Below are 27,164 nucleotides of genomic sequence, written 5' to 3' on the forward strand. Positions count from 1 at the left end.
TCTATATGAGTTAATAGTAGCTTATATTGAAAATAACTACTAATTCCATATTAATAATAGTAATCCCAAAGGTAAATATCTCGGAACTCCGTGACGAACAATGCACTAAATCAACAAATTAAATGGTCTGAATATACTGGCCCACTGTGTAAATAGCATAAGCAGACGTGTAAAGCAATCTCAATGGAGAATTCTTTCTTTGGGATTCTCAAAATACACATATATGTGTGTATATATAACTAAATATTATTGTTTAATTATGAGATTTTTAAATAGACAATTAAGTAGATATACCACTTTTAGACCAGAATTAGCAAACTACCCGTTTTGCTGATAAACCCAATAACCTTTGTAGCTTAACTGTATGAACTTCCTGAAATGTCCTGCCATTAGCCACATTAGGAATGAGGTTGACCGCGAAAACATTGGGAACTATTTTGATAAATCTCCAAGTACGATTTCGTAGCCAGCTAAGGCTTACTTAAGTCTGTTGTAGGTTAGTTCTAAACCACATGTTTAAATTACAATTATTTAACATTACTAATACCAACCATTGTATAGTTAGTCATATATTAATATTATTATTTGTTAAGTTATATTTTAGTCGTATTTCTTATTTGTTATCTCATGTACATATTAGATTCACTTACAAAACATCCTCACTAACACATATTTTAGCGATTAATATAACGCTCACTAAACACACAAAAGGTTAACCATAATATATAATTCGTTACTACATTAGGAATTGTATTATGTTGGTGTAACCGCTAACATGTATGTTAGGTTTTTTATTTTTTTAACAGGAGGTTCAAAGGTGACCCGTAATCCGCACGTAGTTTCCGTTTGCCCAAAGGCCTGTAATCCGCACGTGGTTTCCGATTACCAACCATCTAATCCCCCTGGCCCGGAACCAGCCGACACTAATACCCATTACCCAAGGACCCGACACCAACGCCGTGATAATTTTTAACTTAGGGAGGGCATAAAGCATTCCGTGACCACAGGGGGTATTCGAACCCGGGTCCGTATTGGTGTGTTAACTACCTCAAGACCACTAGTCCACCATCCCGTGGTTATGTATGTTAGATATACACAAATTTATCATATGAATTGTGCAAACTAGCATCCGTTAAAACATAAATAATATCAAATAACTAGAAAAATATCGACTAACATAAAATATTAAAATTTTAAATTTAAAAAACACCAGTAAATTATAGATAATATTAGTATTTAAATTTACTAGTTAAATATAGTATGTAAGTGGTAATGTATTACATAGTTTAAAGTTAGACGATAAAAAAATGTTAAATGCAAAACTGTATGCTGATGTTGATGCAGGTTGCATCGGAGGCGGCACTGCAGAAGCTGAAGACTGGTAGCGGATCCGATGAATTGCAGGCGTTGAGAAGTCACAGTTTTACGACCGAGGAAACATAGTCTTCTTGAAAACATGCTTTTTACTGATAAGCCAAACTATGTTATCCCATACGTTTGCTACTTAATCATGCGACCAAAAATCAGTTTTAGCTAGGATGGAGTCTCCATCCTTTTCTACAAGCGACATTATCTCCACTTATAACATTAAACACAACACATAATAAACTTATATTTTAACTGCTACAATTGACATTAACATTTAACTAAATAGATATCGTCTATAGTTATTAATACTTGACACAACAAAAAATATAAACATAATCCCAGTATATAGAAGTAGTATTGCATAAAGTTAAAGAGTTTGGTTTCTATACATACTGTATAATAACAGCTACACAATGATGTGTCGTCTAACTAGATTGTTGTCGTCTACAACTATTATTATTGAATACACTATGGGTTACCATCTAACTATCTATACTCCAAAACACTTTGTCGTCCTCAATAGATGATCTACTAAACTCTTCTATTTAAAATCTAATGAAGAGTAATAAATGTTACAATATAAGTTGTCAGCTAATTAAAAAGATATCGTTATAGAATAGGTTTCCCTAGGCAAATAACAAAAAGTACAAACTTAAATAAATCTCAAACATATAAACATATGTTGGAGAGTAATGAAAGAATTATCGACTAAGTTATCTATAATATATTCTATACACTATGGGTTACCATGTAACTAAATCACTATCACTATGGGTTACAAAATATTTTAAAGTATATAGATGAGTAAGCATTATGTTAAGTGGTAAAGAATAAGTTAAAGTCGATGAAAGATATTAGACCCTAACTTCCCAACAAGAGACACCAGATTTATGTCTTCTTCTTCATTTAGACATGCTTTGAGGTCTGAAGATATTGTATCTTCCCCATCTCAAAAAGTTAAAAACCAGTAGTTTAACAGTTAGGACTTGGAAAGGACAAAAATATTAGAACAAAATGAGAAGAAATCACACACAATTAAGGACTTAGTGATAGTGATTTCACTTAAAATGAGGAGCATTTGTGGATCTTGGCTGCAAACAGGCGCCTCTTCAAATTTTTTGGATTAGATCTAATAATGGCTTCTTTTCGATTTTTCCTCTCTCAATTCTTTCTAGTTTTGAAAATGGAGGATTAATAATTATCAGAAAAAAATGAAAAACGTATTAGTTTATCTAAGCTCTAACACAAAACCTGAGCTAGGATAATGTAGGTGTATAGAGCCATAGGGTTATTTTGGTATTAAATAGAAGTATACAGTTTATGTAATAGTGATCGGGTAGTTTGCAAATTATGGTCGAAATGATGTATATGCACTCTAATTTCTCTTTCTTAAAACTACAAAAATTCCAACCGAAAATATCTAAGTAGAATTTTTGTCTTGTACTTGTACTTGATCCGATCAAGTACTTGCCTATATTTTTAATACTTGCAAATTACTTGGTAATACTTGATACTTATTTATTTAGGTTTAAAACTTTAAAACTAAATGTACCAGAACTGATAAGTACAACTAAACATGGAATAAGTACTTTTATTTTTCCATATGCTTGTTACTTTATTCAATCAATTCAAGTAATTTGATTTAGTGTGTATATACCCATTCAAAATAAGTAATAATATAAAATACCTAAAGAATAATAAATATAATTTTATTACAATTTCAGAAGTAAAAAGTATTTTAATAGGTCATAAATATTTTTAGAACCAATAACAAATAATAAAATAAGTAACGGATCGAGTATTTGAAAAAAATTGTAATACTTGATACTTGACTTGTACTTACAAGTAGTAAAATTTACGGACTTGCCACTTGACTCGACAATGTCAAGTGCTTGCTTTTTCAAGCCGAGTACAAGTCAAGTAGCAAGTATTGACCGAGTAACAAGTATGGATGCCCAGCCCTACAGGCTTAAACTAGCAAACTGTATTTAAATAATTCATTAACCCTTGACTGAATTCTGACCAAACCGGTTCATGATTAATAATGGAGACAATTTATCATGTTCTTTGTGTTAAAAAAGTATATTCATATAAACCAAGTTTTGAACGTTACAAACATGTATTACCATACTCTAACTTTTTGAGCAAAATAACATATTCTTATGAGATCCAACCAGATTATATTCGTCTTTACTAATACTTACATAACCATACTTATAAAATTCAAATAGGTTTAGATATAAAACCATAACGGTACATATGACAATACATATACCCAATATCACATACTAAATGTTTACTTTATGACTAATACACATGACAATATCAACTTATTTGATCTGTATATATCATGAATATTTTATATTCAAGAAACTTACCTACTCGATATATTGTACACATTGTATATATGCATGTCTAAAATGAGAAGTTTATAGAAAATAAAACCAAACCAAACTAATCCAATTAAATGAATAAACCAGATAAATAAAAACATTTAAAATATGGTACTATTAACATATTCAACCAATTCTTACCATGGAAAGAAGATTAACTAATTAAATGAGAGATCGCTATCTTAACATACAATAAATCCTCATTTTGTTGCCATATTTTTAATTTAAAAAACTCCAAAATACAAAATCAATGATGATTTTCCATAAGAATTCCAGAATTTTATCTATTTACTTAATTATAGGAATTGATATAAGATTTACAATATTCTATGAACAAAAAAATTAATTGCAATCATTGAAATGAATATTCTGTGAATAAATCCTACAATTAATCAACCTCCTATAAATATAACCTCATTTAAATGAACATGTGAGTAAAGTCTTCAATTAACCCTACAATTAATCGGCCACTTATTCTGTTACATTTTTAGTCTTGGCTTAAGATAATTGGAAGATTAGAGTTTAACTCACTTGAGTTATAAATTTTAAATATAGTGGCCCATTTATATGATCTATATAATTTTTTTAATAGGTAAGATTTTTTTTTATATTTATGTAAAGCCCAATTCAATAAGATAATATGTTTGATTTAAACTAGGCATGCGGGTTCGGGTAGTACGGAATTAGGATAGTTTGATTCGACCAAAATCTGGCCAAATTAAACTGAAATTTTTTTGGTTTGGTTTGGTATTCAGGTAGTTTGGTTTTTAAAATTTTTACCGAAACTAACCGAAGTTTTTTAGTTTCGATTATATTTCAGTTAAAATTTGGTTAACTTCAGGTAATTTTACTGAAACAAAGCAATTACTGAACCGAGAACCAAATGTTTTTTTAAACCTCTTGAATGGAACCAAGCTTCTCACCAAAATTTCAGTTTGCTTCGGTTCAGCGGGTTTGGTTCGGTTCAACATCTCAGGCCTCATTTAAATAGTAATTAAACTTATGTTTTAATTATATAAATAACTAATACCTTCAAATTAGTGTCATAAAATGCCAATTTACTAAATTTATTATTTTTATTACTTATAATTTTTGATAAGATATTTAAATAATATATGAGTTACATACAAAACAATTTTCAAGTTAATTGATCTTTCAAAATCATCTAATAATTAAACGCAAATCCAAATAAGTACTACTAAATATATAATAAGAACCTACAAATACATATTGTGACATTTTTTGAAGCGATTAATTAAATGACAAAAATCTAAACTATAATATTATCGTGTTTAAAAAGTCATGTAAACATTTTAAGAGATGGTTGATGTACATATATTTGCACTAATGATATAAAAATAAGAATATATATATATGAAAATGAATATCCACGCGGTTGCGCGTGTTAAAATCTAGTTTTAAATTACAAAACAAATTTTACGAACAGTATGTCTATGTATTTTATGGAGTAGTAGTGGGATTATGGGCTTTAATATATCTATCCCTAATTCTAGTATTTAAATATAATAGATTTTAACAGAACAAGAATATGTAATATAATTTTATCCATCACAACCTAAAAGCTTAGATTTGGTTATTTATAATTTTGCATAAGCTTTTTATTAAATATATTTCAAATAATACTATCATAAAATTTATAAAATGTTGTATGACACAACATCTACTAAAATTTAAAATAAAAACCAAAAATACTATAATTTAAAGTATTTTGAAAAATAAATACAAATACATCGAGGAAATTGGACACATATACATAACAGAAAAAATAAGTTTATACACATAATAATAAATATGCTAGAATATTATGTATATTTTATATAAAATTACATTTCTTACTCTTAATCAACTTCAGCTGTTTGATCATCCATGCATCTTTTTTTTTTGGTGTAAAAAAAGTGTTTTTACCTCTTTGCCGGGAACCTAAGCATTGTAAATAGTCTGGCGGAAGTTACAGCCGCAACCCCTTTACCACTAGGCCAACTCAACGTTGGTATCATCCATGCATCTTTCATCTTTTTCTTGCTTTTTTTCTTCTTTTCCCCTTCTCAATTTATTTGATATATATCTTTTGGATCAAATATATGTCAACCAAATATTTATCTCGGTAAAAACAAACAATATTTTTTACATATTTCATAATTTGAAAAAAATTTAATCGGATTTTTTAAAACGTAAATTTCCAGGATGTACATATTGGAAATCAAAATTCACTGAATACCCATGTAACAATACCGAAAAGCGATATGACATTTTGTCATCAGATTTGACCACTTTCACTTTTGTTGCACAATAAATCATAGTTACACTAATATGTGTTATAGTATAGATTCAAAAGTTTCAAATTTAAAATTCTCTCTCTCACGTGGGAAAAGTGTTGTGATTTTGGAGAGACTGTTAGCCACAGTGTATTACGTAAGGTTTTTTTTTTTTTTTTTTTTTTGGTAAAAGTATTACGTAAGGTTTAGAAAAGTTGTTACTAGTAATCACAAAAATAATTCAACAACCATGTCAATGTCACTTATGTTATTTTGTTATTTTGTCTGCAACTCTTTCAATCTAATCTTCTTGTATAAATATATTAGATGATAAACTGCAGTTATGCATGGAGTAATTTATATACTAATGTTTTCATTAAATAGTTTTAACATTTTGCAACATTACAATTTTTATCGATTGTAAAATGACGAATACAAATGTTGGTATCTTAAATACATCATTGTTGTTGAAGAGTTAACGTTAATACAACTCATTTAATTATTTTTAAGACTTCATATGCACTAAACAAAATTAAGTTTTACGGCTGACACAAATCACAAAAACCAGATAGGCAACATCGATTGTAAAATGACGAAAGAGATTAGGTTTTGTACTCTCGATTTGTTTACTATTGATTCTCCATAAGTGATTTAATTTGCTACATTTATAAAATTGTGCTTTCGTATTGTTTCACTAATATGAGTTTTGTTTTTTTCTTAACTTCTTCTTTGAATTCCGTGAATTACATAAGTTTTAATTTAACAAGATGGACATCTGTAAAAATTATTTTTACTCCATATACATATCTAAGAATCAAAAGTGTATTTCTGGGATTGTCATAATCAAATAATTTAAAAAATAATTTATATACATAAAAGTATATACATTAGAATACACACATAAATCAAAACAAATACCTTTTTATTTATTTTCAATCATGTTTTTGGTAAATAAATAAAACAATCATTTTACTTACTTTATATGATATATAATTATTTTTTAGTGATATTGACATAGATATATATAGTATTTTCAATATAAATAATTAACATTGGCACTTCCTACTCATATGATTTTATTAATATTTGTATATTTGTTGTAACAAAAATGAAAACCGTTAATCAAACAAAAATTTATCTGAGATTTATCAATACAAATTTCAAAATTAAAATATTAAGATCTCAATAATTTTTCAATGCAAAATTTTAAATTAACATATTTTTATATAGTATATAATTTAATTTAAATGATATTAATATATATATATATATATATGTATATATATATTAATGAGACTTCATATTCATACGATTTATGATCATTTTTATCTTGCTTGAATAGAAAAAAAATTAAACCATTGATCAAAAAATTTCCAGTGTGATATTTTTACCATTTTTAGTAATTTATAGTCGTTTTATAAAACTTAAAATATAACATATAAGAAAAAAATCTAATTTTTTAATTATATAGTTAATGTGATTGTTTATTTCCTTTTAATAGTATAAAATTAAACAAAAAAATAGAGAAGATACAAAATTGTCATCAAATATGTTTTATTTATAATCATTAATTATCACATATATGTTAATCATATTAAGTAATTCTGTAGCTTTTATTTAAGAAATGAATTAAGAATATTTTTTTGTACACTAACCAATTTGATAATTAGTTTAATAAAAAAATATAATATTTATTTATTTAAACCAACTTATTTTTCTAAAGATTTGAAGAATCAGTGATGACATTTACCCGATTCTTCTCTGATATATTAATAAAAAGTATAGTATATATATATTTACATGAACCAATCTTCCATCAAAATTCTTCTCTGATACAGGATCTCTAGTTTCTAAATTTTGACCCTATACGTGTAGTGTCGTACTCATATCTCTCTAGCTCTCTCTCTTCTACGTTTATGGCAGCGTTAGAGACTGTAGGGCAGTGACAATTCCACCACTTGCGTGTGTAAGCGGAGATAGAATCTTAAAGGGATCTTAAAAGTATCTCCCTTTCTTCTTACCCATCTCTCTCTCTATTAATGTTTGGGACTCTCGCTTCCGGAGAACTCGAAACCGCCAGATTGAGGCGTGATTTAGGGTTTTCATGCGGTGGTATAAGAATGGAAGGCGAGCAGACGCAGAAACTCGTTGTGGGGTATGCTCTGACTCCCAAGAAGAAAAAGAGTTTCTTGCAGCCCAAGCTTGAAGTCCTGGCTAGGTAACCAAACATAACACAAATGTTACATACATAGTTTTCAAAATTGTGTTACAATCTTCGATGTGTTTCTTGTCCCGAGACGAATGTTCGTTTGATTGGCGTATAATACTGAACCGACAATGTGTTTTCCACTTTTAAAAGGATATTTAGGACTTTGACATTTTCACTAGATTTGGTTCTTGTTTCCTTACTCCTGGTATAGCTATATTGTTTGTTTGCATGATTCTATTGTGGAGGACCATAGCCACTAGCAATTGTCTTGTCATGTGCCATGTTTTTGTCTTTAGCTTGCTTAGACTTACACTAGTATACTTGTGGTATCAGGAACCTTGTTTCTATGGGAATATTCCTTCTTTTTATCCTTTTGGATTAGTCTCTGTTGGAGTTTGACTTTACCCTCCTTTAAAAAAATGCATTTGATATTTTTCCTTTTCTATCGCTTGGAAATCTTCTTCACCCACATGGGTTGTTTTAGTTAGAACTTAGAACAATGACTAACTCTTACTTAAAATTATCTCAAACAAGGATTCTATAGTTCAACCACATCCCACATGGGTGTTTTTAGTTAAAACAATGACTGGTTCTACTTAAAAAATATCATGTTACAGAATCTCTCAAACAAGGATTTTATACTTCAGGGATAAATCTTTCTTAGTGAGTCGGTTTGACGTCTGGTCTAGTACTTTTGCTTCTTTCTAATCACCCCATAGCTTTCAGGCTTTTTTCTTTTTACAGCAGAGTGTTTGAACAAGTGTTAACAGTACTACGTTTGTATGTCTATTTTAGGAGAAAAGGCATTTGCTTTGTCCCCATTGATTTGAACCGTCCACTCTCTGAACAAGGGCCATTTGATGTCGTTTTGCATAAGGTTTGTGAGAATTATAAGAATGCTTTCAACTGAACCTTTTTAAATATGTATTTCTGCTAAAAATCTTATGATTTATGATTCTGCATTTGCAGTTGCTAGGAAAAGAGTGGCAAGATGTTATTGAGGTTAGCGGCTGCCTTTTGGTGTGAGAGTATTTTCCATGTAATGAGAGTAGTGTGGCAAACACAATATCTTGTTTGACAATCTCATGTTAGCCTCTCTATGTTTGTAGGATTACCAGCAAAAACACCCGGAAGTGACTGTGCTTGATCCTCCAGGTGCAATACAACGTATACATAATCGACAATCGATGCTTGAGGGTTTGGCAGATTTGAACCTGTCTGATTGCAGTGGTAATAATTCACATTTGTTATTTATACATTAAGATCAACCACTTTTTTAAATTTCTCTATAAGTGATTTTGGTAAATCTTTGTAGGCAGCATTTTTGTTCCAAAGCAAATGGTTGTCTTGAAAGATTCAGCATCTAGTGCTGATAGAGCCGTAGAAGCTGGTCTTAAATTTCCATTAGGTAGAAAAAATTTCAACATATATATTATTTCCAATAAACTTGGTCCAAACTTGATTCTTGTAACTTTGTTCCAGTTGCAAAGCCACTCTGGATCGACGGAACTGCAAAGTCACATCAGTTGTTCTTAGCTTATGACAGGCGCTCGCTTGCAGAACTTGATCCACCTTTGGTCCTGCAAGAGTTTGTTAATCATGGTACTATTGTGTTTTACGTTACACTTTAGTATGCAATTGTCTCAAACTATAGTATGCATCCTAAATTCACTTTTTGGTGTCTCAAGGTGGAGTTATGTTCAAGGTTTTTGTGGTGGGTGATACTATAAAAGTTGTGAGACGATTCTCTCTACCGAATATTAGTAATTGTGAAAAAGGCAAAGTTGATGGCGTCTTCCAGTTCCCAAGGGTTTCATCTGCTGCTGCTTCAGCCGATAACGCTGACTTGGACCCTAGTGTTGCTGAGCTACCTCCAAAGCCTTTCCTAGAGGCCCTTGCAAAAGAGCTACGAATCTTATTGGTATATAAACTTGCTGCTTCTTCACATTTTTTTGCCAATCAAGTCTGTTTTGTTTTAAGTTGTTGATGCTTTGTTTTGAATAGAGACTTCGGCTTTTCAACATAGACATGATCAGGGAACATGGGAGCAAGAACGTGTTTTATGTTATTGACATCAATTATTTTCCTGGTTTGTATTTGAAGCTTTTCTGTACGTAGTGTGAATATGATTTTGTCAGATAGATGAACTTATTGTCTTTGAAATTACATTTACAGGTTATGCAAAGATGCCAGATTATGAGCAAGTTTTTGTAGATTTCTTCCACGATATGGCGCAAGCCAAACAGAAGAAGAGACATTGTAAATGAAGAGCCTCTGAACTCATGCAAGGAGCTGTGAGAAAAGTATAATGACTAAACTAATGATGGATTTGTACAGAATTAGCTCTCATCCCTTTTGGAAGCTTTATGAGATGACAAGTTTTGATTAGTGATTCTGAGTATTTTTTCAACAACTCAAAACGTTTTAGAGAAGTTGCTAAGGATTCGAAAAAAAAAAAAGAAAAAAAAATTGCTATAGGATTCATTTTACCACAAAAAGTCATCATCAATATTAGGCCTTACTCCTTCGCAATTGTCATTGAACCCGAAATCTGAACCAAACACTAGCAAGGAAACTTAAAGATTCAATCTGCAAAATATATATTATGTAAAATGGTATTTTGAATTACGAATATTATCCAAACTGGAAATGAATCCAAAAGATACTCAAAAAATTTGAAAAACCAAAAAAAAAAACTTGATCTAAAAATTGAAATTAGTATCCAAATAAATAGTGAAAACATAAATAAATATTTCAAATATTTAGTTTTATTTTTATTTTGACATGATCGAAATATTATTGACTGGAATCGAATGAGTTCAGATCCAGAATAGATATCTGGCATAGATAAATTTAGTTGAATCCAAATTATTATTAACCAAACATGATTCATACTTGAATGGGATGGGACATGACATACGAGGCAAAATCAGTATGGCCAACAGAATTTCGGTTAGTTACATAAACCAAACCAAACCAAATAAACCGGTTCAATCAAATTTGATTTCGTCAACTCTTTGTTTCTAAAACGCAATCCTTAAACCTTTTCATCTCTTAGCTACTCTTCTCCTCCCAACAATGTCTCTGCTCCTCCGAACTCTCCCTCTCCGACCTTCCCTTTTCCTCTCCGCCACCGCCAACGCCGCCGTTCTCTTCCTCTTACCCAAGCTAAGAAACCCACTTCCCCGAACCCGAAGAACCTTCTCCAATTCCACCGCCGCAGCCACCTCCATCGACTCCGTAGTGAAACCGCCTCCTCCTCCTCTTCCTCCGTCTCTTCTCAGGTGGGTTTCTCGCACAGAGCTTTGCGGTGAGTTATCAGTCGAAGACGTTGGAAAAAGAGTCCACCTTTGCGGGTGGGTCGCCCTCCACCGAGTCCACGGAGGTCTCACTTTCCTTAACCTTAGAGATCATACAGGCATTGTCCAGGTCTTCCATCTCAACTAAAGTCTCCCACTTTGTAATTAGTATTTAGAAAGTTTCTTACCAATGCACTTAAGTTGTGTTCGGTTCAATTCATTTTGGGACTTTATGTTTTGTTAATGTTTCGGGAGTTTTATAATTATTAGGTTAGGACGCTTCCTGATGAGTTTCCTGAGGCGCACGGCTTGATCAATGACATGAGACTTGAGTACGTTGTTTCAGTGGAAGGTACTGTTCGTGCTAGACCAAATGAGTCCATCAACAAGAAAATGAAAACAGGAGTTGTTGAGGTATATGCTTTCTCTTCTTTCATTCAGCTCACTATATGTTTTGGTCTTTCTGAAAGTTAGTAGGTTGTTGCATTAGGTAGTTGCAGAGCATGTTGAAATATTGAATCCTGTGAGGTCAAAGCTTCCCTTCCTCGTTACTACTTCTGACGAGACAAAAGATTCGATTAAAGAAGATATTCGCTTAAGGTGAAATATTAGCTATCTTTCATGGTTGGTCTTTTTTTTTTGCTTTGAAGCTCCAAGTGCTTAAATGATGCTTTTGGATTTTGTTTGTTTATTGGTAGGTTTCGATGTCTTGATCTACGCCGTCAGCAGATGACGAATAATATTGTTCTTCGCCATAATGTGGTAAAACTGATTAGGAGGTATCTAGAAGACTTGCATGGGTTTATTGAGGTACTTCCTTCTCCATTTGAAAGAGGGTCTGCACAGTTCTTTTGGTCTTACCTAGTTTTTGTTTTTCATCTTGGTTTGTTGTTTGTGTTAGATTGAAACTCCAATACTCTCTAGATCAACTCCAGAAGGCGCTCGAGATTATTTGGTTCCCTCAAGAATTCAGGTGCATTTGTACTTCTTTTTATCTTGATTTATTCGCTTTAGAGAATGAAGAAGCTTTAATCATAGTTTATAGACTGATTCTATCAAATGTCTCTTTCGAAGTCAGGAACATTTTATGCTTTGCCCCAAAGTCCTCAGCTCTTCAAACAAATGTTAATGGTCTCTGGGTTTGACAAGTATTACCAGATAGCAAGGTATGTATGAATATGATCTTTGGCTCTAAAGCATGGTCTAGAATAAGACTCCCTAGCATACGTGGCGCATCATGCAAATGATTTTTCTTTGGTACTTATCAGATGTTTTAGAGATGAAGATCTAAGAGCTGATAGGCAACCTGAATTCACTCAGCTTGATATGGAAATGGCTTTCATGCCTATGGAGGACATGCTCAAGCTGAATGAGGATCTTATTCGTAAGGTAAGGGCTCCATTGAGCTATGTTGATGATGTTTTAATCTTGTTACTTCGTAATGTGTTTTACGTCCTGTAATTCTGTTCCTCATTTTCTTCGTGAATCTCTTCACTTTAGTGATATTTTGGTGAACTCCAGCACTTTTTTATTATTTGAAACTTCTTGTGCAGGTCTTTGCAGAGATCAAAGGTATACAGCTACCTGATCCATTCCCAAGACTGACGTATGCTGATGCAATGGATCGATATGGTTCAGATAGACCAGATACAAGATTTGATCTTGAGTTGAAAGACGTAATATTATCTCTGCATCTTGGTTATTTAGCTAACTGTTACAAAGAAGTATATAAATATCTCTTTGCCTGCTTTTGTTTCCTGCAAGGACATAATTGCTTATGCTGGTTTTTAGCTTGACTTAGGTAGTGCGTTAGAGAGCTATTTTCCATATTTTGTACAGAAGCTGTGAAGTCTATTTTAATGTTTAAACTCCCAAGTTTTTGAAATTGCAGGTGTCAAATGCTTTCACAGGATCGTCCTTCAGGGTTTTCACGGAGACCCTTGAAAGCGGTGGAATCATTAAAGTACTATGTGTGCCTTTGGGTGCTAAAAAATATTCAAACTCAGCTCTCAAAAAAGGAGATGTTTACAATGAAGCAATGAAATCTGGAGCAAAGGGTCTACCGTTCTTGAAGGTCCTGGATAATGGTAAATAGATATATCATGCCTACTGCTATATCTCTGTCATTCTTTTATAGTAACATTCAGCGCTGATTAGGTCCAAACTTCTGATGCAGGCGAGGTGGAGGGAATTGCAGCATTAGTGTCTAGTTTAGACTCTGAGGGTAAAGCAAACATTGTGAGACAATGTGGAGCAAAGCCTGGTGATCTTATTTTATTTGGAGTGGGTCCTGTTACTTCTGTTAATAAGACCCTAGACAGGTTAAGACTTTTTGTTGCCCATGACATGGATTTGATTGACCATGTAAGTTCCTCAGTTGGCTAGTCACTTCTTTTTTTTCTTCTTAATGACAGTTTATCAGATTAATGCGTTATCATGTTTATTATATTTTAGTCCAAGCACTCCATTCTGTGGGTAACAGACTTCCCAATGTTCGAGTGGAATGAACCAGAGCAGAGGCTTGAGGTCTGTGAGTTCTTAATCTGATTTCTTCCATGAGATGAGATTAATGGCCAAATATGTTGTTTGCTAATATGAAATTACCTTTTCTCTTCAGGCATTACATCATCCATTCACAGCTCCTAGGCCTGAAGATATAGATGACTTACCTTCTGCAAGAGCTCTCGCTTATGACATGGTCTACAATGGGGTCGAGGTAAACAAAACAGCTTGGCCATTTACTTTTTTATGAAACAATGGTTTGGGAGATTTCTTTGATACGCTGTCTTAATTTATAATAGATTGGTGGAGGAAGTTTAAGGATATATAAGCGGGATGTCCAAGAAAAGGTTTTGGAGATCATTGGCATCTCAGCTGAAGAAGTGAGACTCATTTTCTAAATTGACATCTACAGATTGTAAGCCTTGTCTCATGTTTTCTTTTCCCTGCAAACAGGCTGAAGCGAAGTTTGGCTATCTTCTGGAGGCTCTTGACATGGGTGCTCCTCCTCATGGTATGTAAATTTACACAGGCTTCATTGATTCAACGTGTCCTTTCATGTGTCGGGATATTTAACGTACACCATAATCAACCCGTCGACAACTTTCTGCCTTGGATCTTTAAGGAAAAATGGGATTAAATTTGTCTGACACTTTGTTCAATAACTTGATGGCACTCTTGTGATGATGCTGTTGCTGAAGAAGATTGTTCAAGCATGGTTGATGAAGCATTAGTATTTGATATGTTATTTCAGGTGGAATTGCTTATGGATTGGATAGGATGGTGATGATGCTGGGAGGTGCGAGTTCCATAAGGGATGTAATAGCTTTCCCAAAGACAACCACAGCGCAATGTGCCTTAACCAGAACTCCCTCTGAAGTCGATCCAAAGCAGCTCCAAGATCTCTCCATCCGCACCAAATAATAGCTCTGAGAAGATGATCAAGTAGAGATGTGGTAATAATAGTATATCGGAGGCAAACCTCTTGTCCACATCTTCTATATATCCTTAACACCATTGGTTATTGATTTTACAGAAATTTGTATGGATATTAGTATATTACTTTTTGAAACGATATTTGAAGAGTTCCCACTTGAACATAAAAGATAAAAAAATTACCCACAATAAATTTTTTGAGTTGCTGATTATTGATGTATCTTATCTATACTACAACACGTGGATCTTGTTCAGATATTCATGTCTTCCTACGGGTGGAGAGAGAGGGAAAACAGACTGAGCTTCGATAAATCTACAGAGAGAGTTTATAATAAGGGAACAAAGAGGGCAAACTTTGGAGAAAAGAAAGAGTGCAAAGGACATTGGCAAGGCCCAGACAGAAGAGGGTCAAGTAGGAGTGGGCGTTCGGGTACCCGTTCGGGTTCGGATCGGGTATTTCGGTATAGAGGTGTAGAACCCGTTCGGGTATTTCTGTATTTCGGGTCGGGTTCGGGTATTTTTAGTTCGGATTCGGTTATTTCGGATCGGCTTCGGATATTTAGATTTTGAAAAAAAAATTAAAATTTTTATTTCTCAAGTTTTTTGTATTTAAAAATTTAACTTTCAGTTAACTAAGTTTTTATTTATAATAGATTGAAGGATTAATAGATTTGGACATAACATTTTAAAACTAAAAAGGCATTAATTTAGTTATTTTTTTTTAATTTTGGATGTAATTTTTTGTTAATTTTTGAAATAAAAAACTTGACATGCATTTTTTAAGTGAGTAGCAAATCATTTTTTCCGTAATTGTATGTACATCATATGAACTTAAAGTATGTGTAGTATCAATATAAATATTTTATATAAAATGAGAGATATAAACTAGAAATATAAGGTTAATTATACATGTGTTCGGTTATCTTCGGATATCCATTCGGGTTCGGGTATTACCCGTTCGGATTCGGGTATCCAATCTCTCCTTATTCAATACTCGTTCGGGTATTTTGCTATTTCGGTTCGGATTTCGGTTCGGACTTTTCGGATCGGGTTCAGGTGCCACTTCGGATATCGGGTAAAGTGCCCACCCCTAAGGTCAAGCGAAGACTACTCCCTCATTTTATTATTTATTTATTGGGGAATTAATTTACAATTATTGACAAAATTTTATAAAAATATTTGCTGTGATAATTATGTAATCTTTTGAAATATCCTCAATTATCAGAACTCATTCTAAATTTGTAATCGTGAAACTGAAAATAATTTTGGAAAAAAAAACATGTCATTTTTTTGTTTGGAATGGTGAATCCTCTATGTAGATGTAGTACGTAGATATTGTTCCTGGTTATAATAGCACAACCTTGTATGTCTTGAAAAAGGATTTATAACAAAAATATACATTTCCAAACAAAAAAAATCTTTAGATGACAAAACCTAAAATTAAATAGAACTATAAAGGCATGATCACTGATAAAAGAAATATTTTAATATAATATAATATTAATAAATAATAACGAATAATTATATTAAAATAAGTAGGTTAATTTTAAACTAAAAGAAAATTTGTACAATTACAGAATGGAAGTTTCTAGCAAAATTTTAAAGTATCTAAATTAAAACCCGTTTTTCATATTTCTCTTACTTTTTTTTCAGAAAGTAATTCCACGAAATACAATGAGAAACTTCCGTTATTAGTATCCTTAGATATTCAATTAATCTGATTAAGATGCTTTGTAAGAGAATGATTTCAGCATTGAAAACTTAATATGTGTATGAGTCATTCTTGAAGTGGTCAAAGTGGACTAGACAATGGATCAAGACCACAACAGTCTAAGAAATATATTTGTTGATTGAGCAGGTAGTAGTACACATTTGATATATCGTCTTATTTTTGCTCTTTTTTTTTAGGGTCAACCTGCTCTCTTTTTTTAATAAAACATATGTATTTTCTAATTCCAATTAATGAGACCAAACTTTTATTTTTGGTTCAAAGATAGGAGAATTTTCTATAACTTACACAAAATCAAAACATAGGAAAATTAGTTGATGTCCCACACCATGTGCAGACTAATATATTTATATATCTAATAATTTTTAATTCTAATATTTATTTTTAATAATTTCGATACAAATTTAGATTAATATTAAAATTATAAAACTTCAATATTCATACTGGTAATCAATGTGTTAAATTACCTTCTTTTGTTTCATATTTTTATTTATGGGATGTGGATTTTGGATCAAAAATATTTTCTATAGTAATAATCAAATTAGGAAACTTGGATTTGAAATTAAATACTTATTGTATTTGGACTGAATGTATTATAATTAATTATAACCTATAAAATGTTAACAAAATAACAATAGCCTAGAAGTATTCAATCCGGTAAAACTGAACCATTTAAAACCGAACCAAAATGAAGTAAATAGTTTTGATTTGGTAGTATCAAATAAACCAAATGCGTGTTATTTTGAAAACTCTAGTATATGGACATGGTTTAGGATATTAACCCATCCAACCGAATAAACCGATTAATTAAAATATATTAGTATATTTATATATAAATTTATAATAATCTGTATTTTGAACAATATTTTCAATAAAAAACAGAAAATTGGCTATAATAATAGTCATTAAAACCATAAACTAAATATAAGATTAACATAATTATGATACTATATGTAGATATTATTAATATCAATTGTTAATATATATTTAATTAAATGTTTTAAATATCATAATAATTATATATTAGAATTTTAAAAATAATAGTATATATATAGGTAGAATAGGTTAATATTTATTAATTATCTTAAAATATTATGATAAATTTATATATTAAAATAAAAAAATTAAATAATATTATAAGTTAAACTAATGACTTATCCTAAAATCACGGAGAATATGACAACTAAACAAATTCACTAAGATCATGGAAAATATGACAAGGAAGTAAATTCACTTATCAAATAATAGTATAGATTACTCATTGTGTCACGTTTTCAATTGACTATAACTTACACAATTTCAAAACTTCGGAGAATTTTAACTTTATCCTAAGTTAGCTGCCAATTTTCAAATTTACTTTTGTTTGAAAGATAGCTATTTTCATATATACCTTAAATCTGTGATAATATTAAAATAACTTTCCTAAAACATTTATAAATATTAAATAATAATTTATAAAAGTTAATAAACCCAATCACACCTTTAAATACTAAAAATCCTAAACACAAATGTTAGAGTATTTGATTAAAAATTTTTTTTGAGAAGTGGTAATCGGCATATTTTAATCAATTTCTCTCAAAACATTGTGAAATGTACGCACGTTATCTATGCTTTTAGACAGGTCCGGCTCTGGCCCAGTGCTGGAGGTGCATTTGCACAGGGTCCATTTTTTTTTAACTTTTTTCAGCTTAGTTTAGGATCCTGTTAAAAAAAAATTTGTATAAAGAAATAGGTGTCAAAATTTGTGTAGTACATGACCCATTTTATGTTTGAGACGGGCTCGGTTTTAGATGTGCAAAAGGTGATATATATGTTTTTTTTTTTTAACTGAGGTGATATATATGTTCGTAGAGCTGACAGTGATGACTATCTAGGACAGCTAGGGGGGATGGAACAATATTTCTAAAATTATTAGTTTTGGCTGTGGATTATATATTTTAGAGTAAAAAACTTGTATTTTTGGTTCAAAGATCGATTTCTTCCATCAATCGCCTAGTTCTCGATAACCAAGGTGATGAAATAATAGCTAGTTCAGAATTATGTATTTCTAGAAAAAAAAACAGCAAAATGAAAACGGTACATCGATCTATGTTAGAAAACATATTATAGAGAAAATAAAAATTAAGCTAAACGTTTGGAAACTCTTTAAAAAGGATTCAACTAATGGTTTGGAAACGCTTTCATCAAAATGCAGCTAACGATTTTGAAATTCTTGGCATATTATCACAACTGAAAAAAAGGAGACTTGTACATACTACATAGCAAACAAAGCAAGTGCATGCCGTAGCATTGCAGTTTTCTTATTCCATTATAGAAACACACGCATAAATATGGTACAAAAGACGACCGGACCAAACAAACCAATCATTATTAGCTTATATATGAACAGCATAGAAACAAACAATAAACACATAGACTTGGAAACATATTCAAAGGAGGGGGGATCATAGGTTATCTCCTTTTAGTAAGGCCACTGGCCAACAATGTTACCGGGAGGATCATAGTTGCAAGTAATATAGGTTCCACCACTGATGCAGCTCACTTTTGCACATCCCAACTTAACCGAGTTTCTCCAAACAACCTGAGTATAGCTTAAGCACTTTGTTAACGGATCAGCACATGTGTTGGAATTATAATCGTAGTCAGATTTCTGGTTAACCCACGCTTCAACTGCTTCAGCGGCTGACATGCTAGCACTATTCCAAGCGAGATTCTCGCCATAGGGCCCTGGCTCGCCATTGGGCCCCTCCGAGTTTTTCAAAGCGCAGTCGCCTCTACGCTGGTTCGCATAGGTAGTGGCATAAAGAGCCACCCGAACGTCCCACGTTAAAGGACCTACCCCAACCGCAGCTCGTGCATCGTTGTGAGCTGCCAAAAAGTCTTCTGGTCTGTCTTGTGATTTTATGGGAGCAATAAAAACGAGGAAAATGGTCGTGGCCAAGATTAGGTTTCGAGATTGGATAAAGATTTTCATCTTTTTTTGTTTTGAACGTTTAGAGTTTTTAAGTTTTGGTGCTTCTTAAAAGTGAGGATTATAACCAAGTTATATAGTAGGTGGCAGGGAAACTTGTGAAATGTTCTTTTACTTTCCGAAGCTATCACTTGTGAAATTTATATTGTTAAATAGTTAGAAAAACAAAAAAAAAATAGTTAGAACTTAGAAAAGAATGCGTCTTCGGTCATATAGTTGGCCAGTTCATTAAGAATTATATTCCTAGAATTTAAATTTCTCTTAAATTTGTTGTCTTAATTATTTGAAGTACGAGGATGACCTTATGAAACATTTTAATGACTTGTTTGTCGTATAAACAATATGTATGGAACAATATATATGTATATATATGGAACAAGTATAACTTGAGATGATTTTCTTGTGTGTTTGTGATTAATGCTTTTAGAAAGTTTACAATTTTATTTTAGCAAAAAAAAAAAAGTTTACAATTTTACATGTATATAAATGATAGTTTATGGTTTGCGTCAACTTTTCAATTGACTAGAAGTTTTTCCAAACACTATGAACTGATGTACGCAAGATATTTAGGGTTTTAGACAATTTCTAATGTATTCCCTTAATTTTTTTTCTTTTAAAATAGAGTAATTATAAAATAGAGATGTGTTTCTTTTAACGTATTTTTATCTCTTAAAATAAATATTTTTAAAAGTTTTTTTTATTTTATAATAAGTTCCTTTTATTTAGTGAAATTTGAAAATTAACCTTATGTACTTTAACTTTTGCAATTCTTTTATAAAATTTTGATTTTGTTTAAACTAAATTGTAAAGACTATTATATAAACAAAAGTGTGATTTTATTTTACAAAAAAAAAAACTGCATTTCTCTACAAAATATTTGTTTTAGCTAAAACTATGAAAGTTTGAAAGTTGAGGAACAACTGTGAAAATGAAATAGTATGATTCTATAATAAAAGAATGTTATTTTTGTCTTTATATTTATAGAAAATAGCAATTTTAAAACAAAGATGAGTTAAAACATATTATTATAATATATAAAAGTAAAAGTAGCAATGAGTTGAAAATATTTTTAGATGCGCAAAAAAAAAAGAATATTTTATAGAGATGACCCTTAAATTTTAGGGACTATAAAAATTAATTTGGCCACCTTTTAAGAAAAACGCAAAAAAGATTAATCTAAAGTGGACTCATGTGGAAGCACCGTGGCCTAGTGATCAAGGTTTAAAGGCTTCTACACCCAGGTCTGAGGTTCAAATCCCAGGCAACGTAATTTCTACAGAAAGAGTTCTGGGTTTCAATTCCCGGAGAAGGCGAATTATGCAGAAAATTAGAGAAATTGCTTACAAGAGATTTTCAGCATGGTGCAAGGAGTACCGTCAGGAATGGATCTCATAGGGCTACTCAGGGTAATGCAGTCAGGCGTGAATCCTCATAAGGCAGGTAAAATTGTCGACTGTAATATCGTCTATGTAATATTTCTCATAATTTGTAATAGTATAATTAACCAGACAAAAAAAAAAGTGGACTCATGAAGAATCGAAACTGAACAAGGGTTTAAAAGACAATTTTAGGTTTCGAATGGTAATTGCGGTTTGAGCGGTGCGGGATAAGCAGTTTAACTGCGGTGCGGTTTTAATAGGTATAAAAATATATAAATATATGGTATATGTAAAGATTTTTGTTATTATTAACTGCGGTGCGAAGCGGGACGGTTCGTAGCATTCGAAGTATTAGTACTGTGCGAACAAAAACTAAACTTATTAGAGTGCCAGACATGTGCTTCCTTGGTTTGGTCAAAAGGCCGGCTTCGTGTAGAGCTGATAGTGAGGACTATATCGGACAGCTAAAGGTGATGGAACACAATCTATAAAATTATTAGTTTCAACTGTGGATTACATATTTTAAGAAAAAAGACTGACTTGTATTTTTGGTTCAACGACCATTTCTTTCATTAATCGCCTAATTTTCTGATAGCTAAGGTGTGATGAAATAATATTCGAACAAATTTCATTAACAACACTAAAAAGGTTTTATGACAAAATATCACATAATGAAAAATAATAGCAATCATTTAACAATAAAAGATTAAATTGCCCTAAACTTTAAATCAATACTCTTAAGTTCTTAACCCTTACTCCCTAAACACTAAATCCTTTTTTTTTTATAAACAAACACTAAATCCTAAATCATAACCACTAAACCATAAACTCAAATATATATATTATAATTTATTATTTATATATGCCAAGGGTTTCTAAACCTTTAGCCTAAACCTCAAGACAAGTGATTCAAAGATGGAATCATCTAATATACGCACCTTTCAATCCCATTCGAACCGGATTGGGAGGAGTATGTCGGTTTATTTTGGTTTGGTAGAGAGAATTGTTGGAGTAAACCGGTTGGTGCTTTCCCTTCGGACCAAACCGAAGAAAGCCCTAGTTTTTATTTGTCTGAACCCAAAACACGTTCCTTTTAGCCTCATCTCCTCTTGCAAATTTGTTCCTCTACTGTACTGAGCCAAGTGTGAAAGATGTCGTCGACTCATCAACTAACTTCCTCGATGATCTCTTCGTCCTCCTCCACTTTCTTAGCCCCTTCACTTCTCAATCTCAGGTGCGTCAACTTGTGTTTCTTTCCTCTCTGTTTACCGCTTATGAACTCTCAGGACGATAAAGATGAGTTTTTTTTTATTTGTGCGTGTGCGCTTTGTGGTGTAATGAATGAAGATGAGTTTGAACTAAATCTTATAGAAACCAATTGTTGGATTGTTTGGGCATTGAACAGTGTATAACATTGTGATCATTTCTCTCGTGTTTTTCTCTAGTTTTCTGTTTTTTTTTAATGTTTTGTGATCTCTTTTTCTTGTTGCTTTTTTGCTTCAGAGCTCGAAATGCTTGCTTACCAATGTCAAAACGGGTCAATACGTGCAAATGCGTTGCTACCCCACAAGATAAGATTGGTAACTCTTCTTGTTCTTGCTCTTTTGAAAACATAACTCCATTTTCTTTCCTCTAGTTATTTATATAATGGTTTATTGACTCTTTATCTGTTGCTTCAAAATACTGTGTCTTACTTGATTTTGTTTTGATTTTTGGTAGAGTATAAGACAAATGTGTCACGGAATCAAAACATGTCAAAACTTCAGGCTGGATACTTATTCCCGGAGGTTTGTATCTGTTTCTGTCTTTGTTTACTTAAGATCTTCTGATACTTGTTTTATTAAATGAATGTTTTTCATTCAGTATAACTTTTTCTTCATCTAAAACAAGCATTGCTAGCTCTTGTGACAAATAAAATGTTGATACCAAGTAGGCAAGTACACATAAGTTTGCAGTGATCTAAAAAAAATATCAATGTCATATTCATTGGGTTACATGTGCAATAAGTTAAACTATCTTCTCTGTTCTTTCTTTATTTCTTTCTTTCTTTGTATATGACGCTCTTTTCTTTTGGAAAATGCAAACAGATTGCAAGAAGAAGGTCCGCACACTTGCTAAAATACCCAGATGCGCAAATTATAAGTCTTGGAATAGGCGACACAACTGAGCCTATTCCAGAAGTCATCACTTCTGCTATGGCAAAGGTACAGTACCTTTAACTGATTTTACTAATACTGCCCTAGTATATGCATTGTGTAGTTCATCTTTTGACAAAAGATAACACATTTTCTATATTTTTGTTTGATGGAGAACTTTTCTGCCATCTAACAATGAAAACTTAATATTACTATCCTAGAGATTGATTCTGTCTTTTTCCTCTGTGACAGAAAGCTCATGAGTTGTCCACAATAGAGGGATACAGCGGTTATGGTGCTGAACAAGGTGCAAAGGTCAGTGCGCACCCTTAATTGCCACCTTATGCATTGTTTTATTATCATGTCATTTGCAACTTCAGTTTCACTATGTATATCTTTTACTTCTTTTAAATGCAAGATAAAATTAATTTAGACCTCTTATAGCTTCATTTGTTAATTTTTTTTATTCAAACTAAACCTTAATCTCACACATTTGAACAGCCACTGAGAGCTGCTCTTGCGAAAACTTACTACAGTGGCCTTGGCATAGGGGAAGATGACATTTTCGTTTCTGATGGTGCCAAATGTGACATCTCACGTCTTCAGGTTTGCTTAACTCATAACTGTTCATTCTTACCTAAGATACAAGATCAGGAGAACTGAGCATCTGTTTCCTTATCCCACTTGTTGCAGGTTATGTTTGGTTCCAATGTTACAGTTGCTGTTCAGGATCCTTCTTATCCGGTAATTGCGCAGATCTGAAACCAAACTGCAGTTGTAGTCTTGTCTATTTTTTGCTTCAGTATATAACATTTTAACTTTTGCTTTTCTCATCTTCTCTAGGCTTATGTAGACTCCAGTGTTATTATGGGTCAGACAGGACAATATAACACAGATGTGCAAAAGTATGGGAACATAGAGTACATGAGATGCACTCCAGAGAATGGCTTCTTCCCAGACCTTTCCACTGTTGGCAGGACGGACATAATATTCTTCTGTTCCCCAAATAACCCTACCGGTGCAGCTGCCACTAGGGAGCAGCTGACTCAGTTAGTACAGTTTGCAAAGAAGAACGGATCAATCATTGTGTATGATTCAGCTTATGCAATGTACATGTCTGATGATAACCCACGCTCCATTTTCGAAATCCCTGGAGCAGAGGAGGTAAACAGAATGATTGATTACAACTTTCAAAAGGTCCATTTTCTTAACAACCTTCTTCATTGTCCTTTACAGGTGGCTATGGAGACAGCTTCCTTCAGTAAGTATGCTGGTTTCACTGGAGTTAGACTTGGTTGGACCGTGATCCCGAAACAGCTTCTCTATTCAGACGGCTTCCCTGTCGCAAAAGACTTCAATCGAATCGTCTGCACTTGTTTCAATGGTGCATCTAACATCTCTCAAGCTGGTGCTCTCGCTTGCCTCACACCAGAAGGACTTGAGGTTAGCTTTTAGCTAAAGATAGACTTCAAAACTTAACCATTTTCCCACAAGTAATATAGTTTTTCTTGTCTTTCTTAAACATTGCAGGCAATGCAGAAGGTGGTTGGGTTCTACAAAGAAAACACAAACATAATCATCGACACGTTTACTTCTCTTGGCTATGATGTATATGGAGGGAAGAACGCGCCTTATGTCTGGGTCCACTTCCCGAACCAAAGCTCATGGGATGTGTTTGCTGAGATTCTGGAGAAGACTCATGTGGTTACAACTCCAGGGAGTGGGTTTGGACCAGGAGGTGAAGGGTTTGTTCGTGTTAGCGCCTTTGGTCACAGAGAGAACATCTTGGAGGCGTGTCGAAGATTCAAGCAGCTTTACAAATGAAGATTCTTGTAATCATTCATCAGCGTTATCCTCCTTAATGAACCAGGATTGAAATAATAATATCGTCTCCTTTGTTTTCTTGAATTGTAGCAACTAAAAACAAGTGTTTCAATCATTTGAAGAACAAATCTAGTTAAGTTTGGTCTGAAAAGCGTATTTTCGTAAATATCGTTAGTTGAGAAACGAATGTGTCTGAACTAAAGCAGTTGTCTTCTTGCATTCTTAGAAGCTTCGTTGACTCTAACAATGGAGCTTCGGCCTCTCGGGAATACAGGGCTTAAGGTAAGCGCAGTTGGCTTTGGCGCATCTCCGCTCGGAAGTCATTACAGTCCAGTCGCTCAAGTTGATGCCATCGCCGCCGTGCGTGAGACTTTCCGACACGGTGTCAACTTCTTCGACACCTCCCCGTAATCACTTCTTCTATTCTTTCACCTCTTCAAGACATTTATAATCATCTTTCCATACAGTTTGCTTCTTCTGTTTGATGATGAGAGAACGTTCAGATGAGATTACATCAAAGTATTTAAGGAAACTTTCAACTGAGTGATTCTCCATGTATGTCTGAAGGTATTATGGAGGAACAGTTTCTGAGAAAGTGCTTGGTAAGGCACTCAAGGCTCTACAAGTTCCTAGAAGTGACTACATTGTGGCGACCAAGTGTGGACGATATAAAGAAGGTTTTGACTTCAGCGCTGAGAGAGTAATAAAGAGCGTCGAGGAGAGCTTGAAGAATCTTCAGCTAGATTATGTTGACATACTTCGTTGCCATGACATTGAGTTCTGGTCTCTTGATCAGGTTTACTTCTTTCTCTCTTGGTTTATTACTGTCTGTGTCAACATTTGATAATTGTTGTTTCATGGCTGACAGATTGTGAGTGAAACGATCCCCACCCTCCAGAAACTGAAAGAGGAAGGGGAGATACGGTTTATTGGTATCACCGGTCTTCCGTTTAATATATTCACTTATGTTCTTGATAGAGTGCCTCCACGGACGATCGATGTGATATTATCATACTGCCATTACAGTATAAATGATTCGACGTTGCTTGATATGTTACCTTACTTTAAGAGCAAAGGAGTGGGTGTGATAACTGCCTCTCCATTGTCAATGGGTCTCTTTACGGAACAAGGTCCTCCTGAATGGCACCCTGCCTCTCCTGAGATCAAGGTTTGACATTTTTTGAAAAGAATGCAATTCTTGTTAACATTTTTTGTAGCATTTGTATTGAAACATACCGTATAAGAAAGAGTTCAGTGATAGTGTTCGAACACTGTTATGCAGCATGTATAGAAAGGTTATTTTTATGTAGAGTGAACGCATGATGGTTAGGCTGACAATTCCTCAGTTTCTTAATTGGAACTAACACTGTGATATAGAGAGAACAGTGATTGCCTAGGAAACCTTCAGCTTAGCTAACGGTACAATCAACATATCGATTGGTCTTTGATGAGTACTAAGTAGAGGCTTGAACAGATTCTAGAATCCTTGCTTGATTTGAGGTTTGGTAGAGTAGGGGATGCTCTTGAGTTAATCTCTAGGTGTTCGTTTTGTTCTTCTAATTTTTACTTTGGTTTTTTTCCTTTGCAAATTGTTCTTACATATGATACTCAAAAAAACCTTTTGTTGCTTTTAATGTCTCTTGTAGTCTGCGTGCAAATTCGCAGTTGCTCACTGTAAATCAAAGGGTAAGAAGATCACAAAGTTAGCATTGCAATACAGCTTAGCAAACAAGGCGATTTCATCTGTTCTGGTTGGGATGGGCTCTGTCTCAGAGGTACATAACTTTCCTATCAAAGTCCCAAAAATGTTCCATATATCATGCAGGAATTAGATTTAAGAAAATAAACAATGTGTGTGTGTTTTTTTTTTTAAATCAGGTAGAAGAAAATGTTACAGCATTTACAGAACTTGAAGGTTTGGGTATGGATCAGGAAACTCTATCCGAGGTTGAAGCTATTCTCGAGCCTATAAAGAATCTGACATGGCCAAGCGGAGTCGATCACAAGTAAAAGCTCTTGCTTTTGTTTTTTTGTTCACACTAAACTCTGTTTTTGCTTCTTGGAATGCTTAATGTGTCGGTAACAATGTAAGTTCTGGTTGATATGTTTTAAACAAATCACAGCATAATCGCATTCATTATTGATG

General features: G+C 32.9%; 5 protein-coding genes across 5 annotated transcripts; 4 read left to right on the forward strand and 1 right to left on the reverse strand.

Moving 5' to 3' along the window:
- The first annotated feature begins 7,882 nt into the window (after positions 1-7,882).
- Positions 7,883-10,638, forward strand: LOC106404797 (inositol-tetrakisphosphate 1-kinase 2-like). Its single transcript, XM_013845469.3, has 9 exons — positions 7,883-8,255; positions 9,042-9,123; positions 9,216-9,248; positions 9,356-9,476; positions 9,562-9,654; positions 9,729-9,848; positions 9,935-10,167; positions 10,251-10,335; positions 10,422-10,638. The coding sequence occupies exons 1-9, from the start codon at positions 8,077-8,079 to the stop codon at positions 10,511-10,513; spliced, it is 1,038 nt and encodes a 345-aa protein (XP_013700923.2). The 5' UTR covers positions 7,883-8,076; the 3' UTR covers positions 10,514-10,638.
- A 654-nt stretch (positions 10,639-11,292) lies between these two features.
- LOC106406806 (aspartate--tRNA ligase, chloroplastic/mitochondrial) lies at positions 11,293-15,192 on the forward strand. Its single transcript, XM_013847542.3, has 15 exons — positions 11,293-11,675; positions 11,816-11,959; positions 12,036-12,145; positions 12,244-12,355; positions 12,447-12,518; positions 12,620-12,711; positions 12,814-12,934; positions 13,099-13,221; positions 13,437-13,632; positions 13,722-13,909; positions 14,000-14,071; positions 14,163-14,261; positions 14,347-14,427; positions 14,501-14,558; positions 14,799-15,192. The coding sequence occupies exons 1-15, from the start codon at positions 11,325-11,327 to the stop codon at positions 14,966-14,968; spliced, it is 1,989 nt and encodes a 662-aa protein (XP_013702996.2). The 5' UTR covers positions 11,293-11,324; the 3' UTR covers positions 14,969-15,192.
- Positions 15,193-15,957: 765 nt separating this feature from the next.
- LOC106405368 (pathogenesis-related protein 1-like) lies at positions 15,958-20,439 on the reverse strand. Its single transcript, XM_048738871.1, has one exon. It carries the CDS (start codon positions 19,681-19,683, stop codon positions 19,171-19,173), a length of 513 nt encoding a protein of 170 aa, XP_048594828.1. The 5' UTR covers positions 19,684-20,439; the 3' UTR covers positions 15,958-19,170.
- Positions 20,440-22,094: 1,655 nt separating this feature from the next.
- On the forward strand, positions 22,095-25,169 carry LOC106405750 (LL-diaminopimelate aminotransferase, chloroplastic). The gene is made up of 10 exons (XM_013846290.3): positions 22,095-22,293; positions 22,563-22,639; positions 22,779-22,846; positions 23,147-23,263; positions 23,447-23,509; positions 23,696-23,800; positions 23,888-23,938; positions 24,038-24,358; positions 24,431-24,637; positions 24,725-25,169. Exons 1-10 carry the CDS (start codon positions 22,211-22,213, stop codon positions 25,016-25,018), a joined length of 1,386 nt encoding a protein of 461 aa, XP_013701744.2. The 5' UTR covers positions 22,095-22,210; the 3' UTR covers positions 25,019-25,169.
- A 15-nt stretch (positions 25,170-25,184) lies between these two features.
- LOC106405751 (L-galactose dehydrogenase-like) lies at positions 25,185-27,158 on the forward strand. The gene is made up of 5 exons (XM_013846291.3): positions 25,185-25,425; positions 25,586-25,814; positions 25,887-26,186; positions 26,665-26,793; positions 26,897-27,158. The coding sequence occupies exons 1-5, from the start codon at positions 25,265-25,267 to the stop codon at positions 27,026-27,028; spliced, it is 951 nt and encodes a 316-aa protein (XP_013701745.2). The 5' UTR covers positions 25,185-25,264; the 3' UTR covers positions 27,029-27,158.
- Positions 27,159-27,164: the final 6 nt, after the last annotated feature.

Source organism: Brassica napus, chromosome A8 (genome assembly GCF_020379485.1).
Source record: "Brassica napus cultivar Da-Ae chromosome A8, Da-Ae, whole genome shotgun sequence".
Lineage (NCBI taxonomy): Eukaryota > Viridiplantae > Streptophyta > Magnoliopsida > Brassicales > Brassicaceae > Brassica > Brassica napus.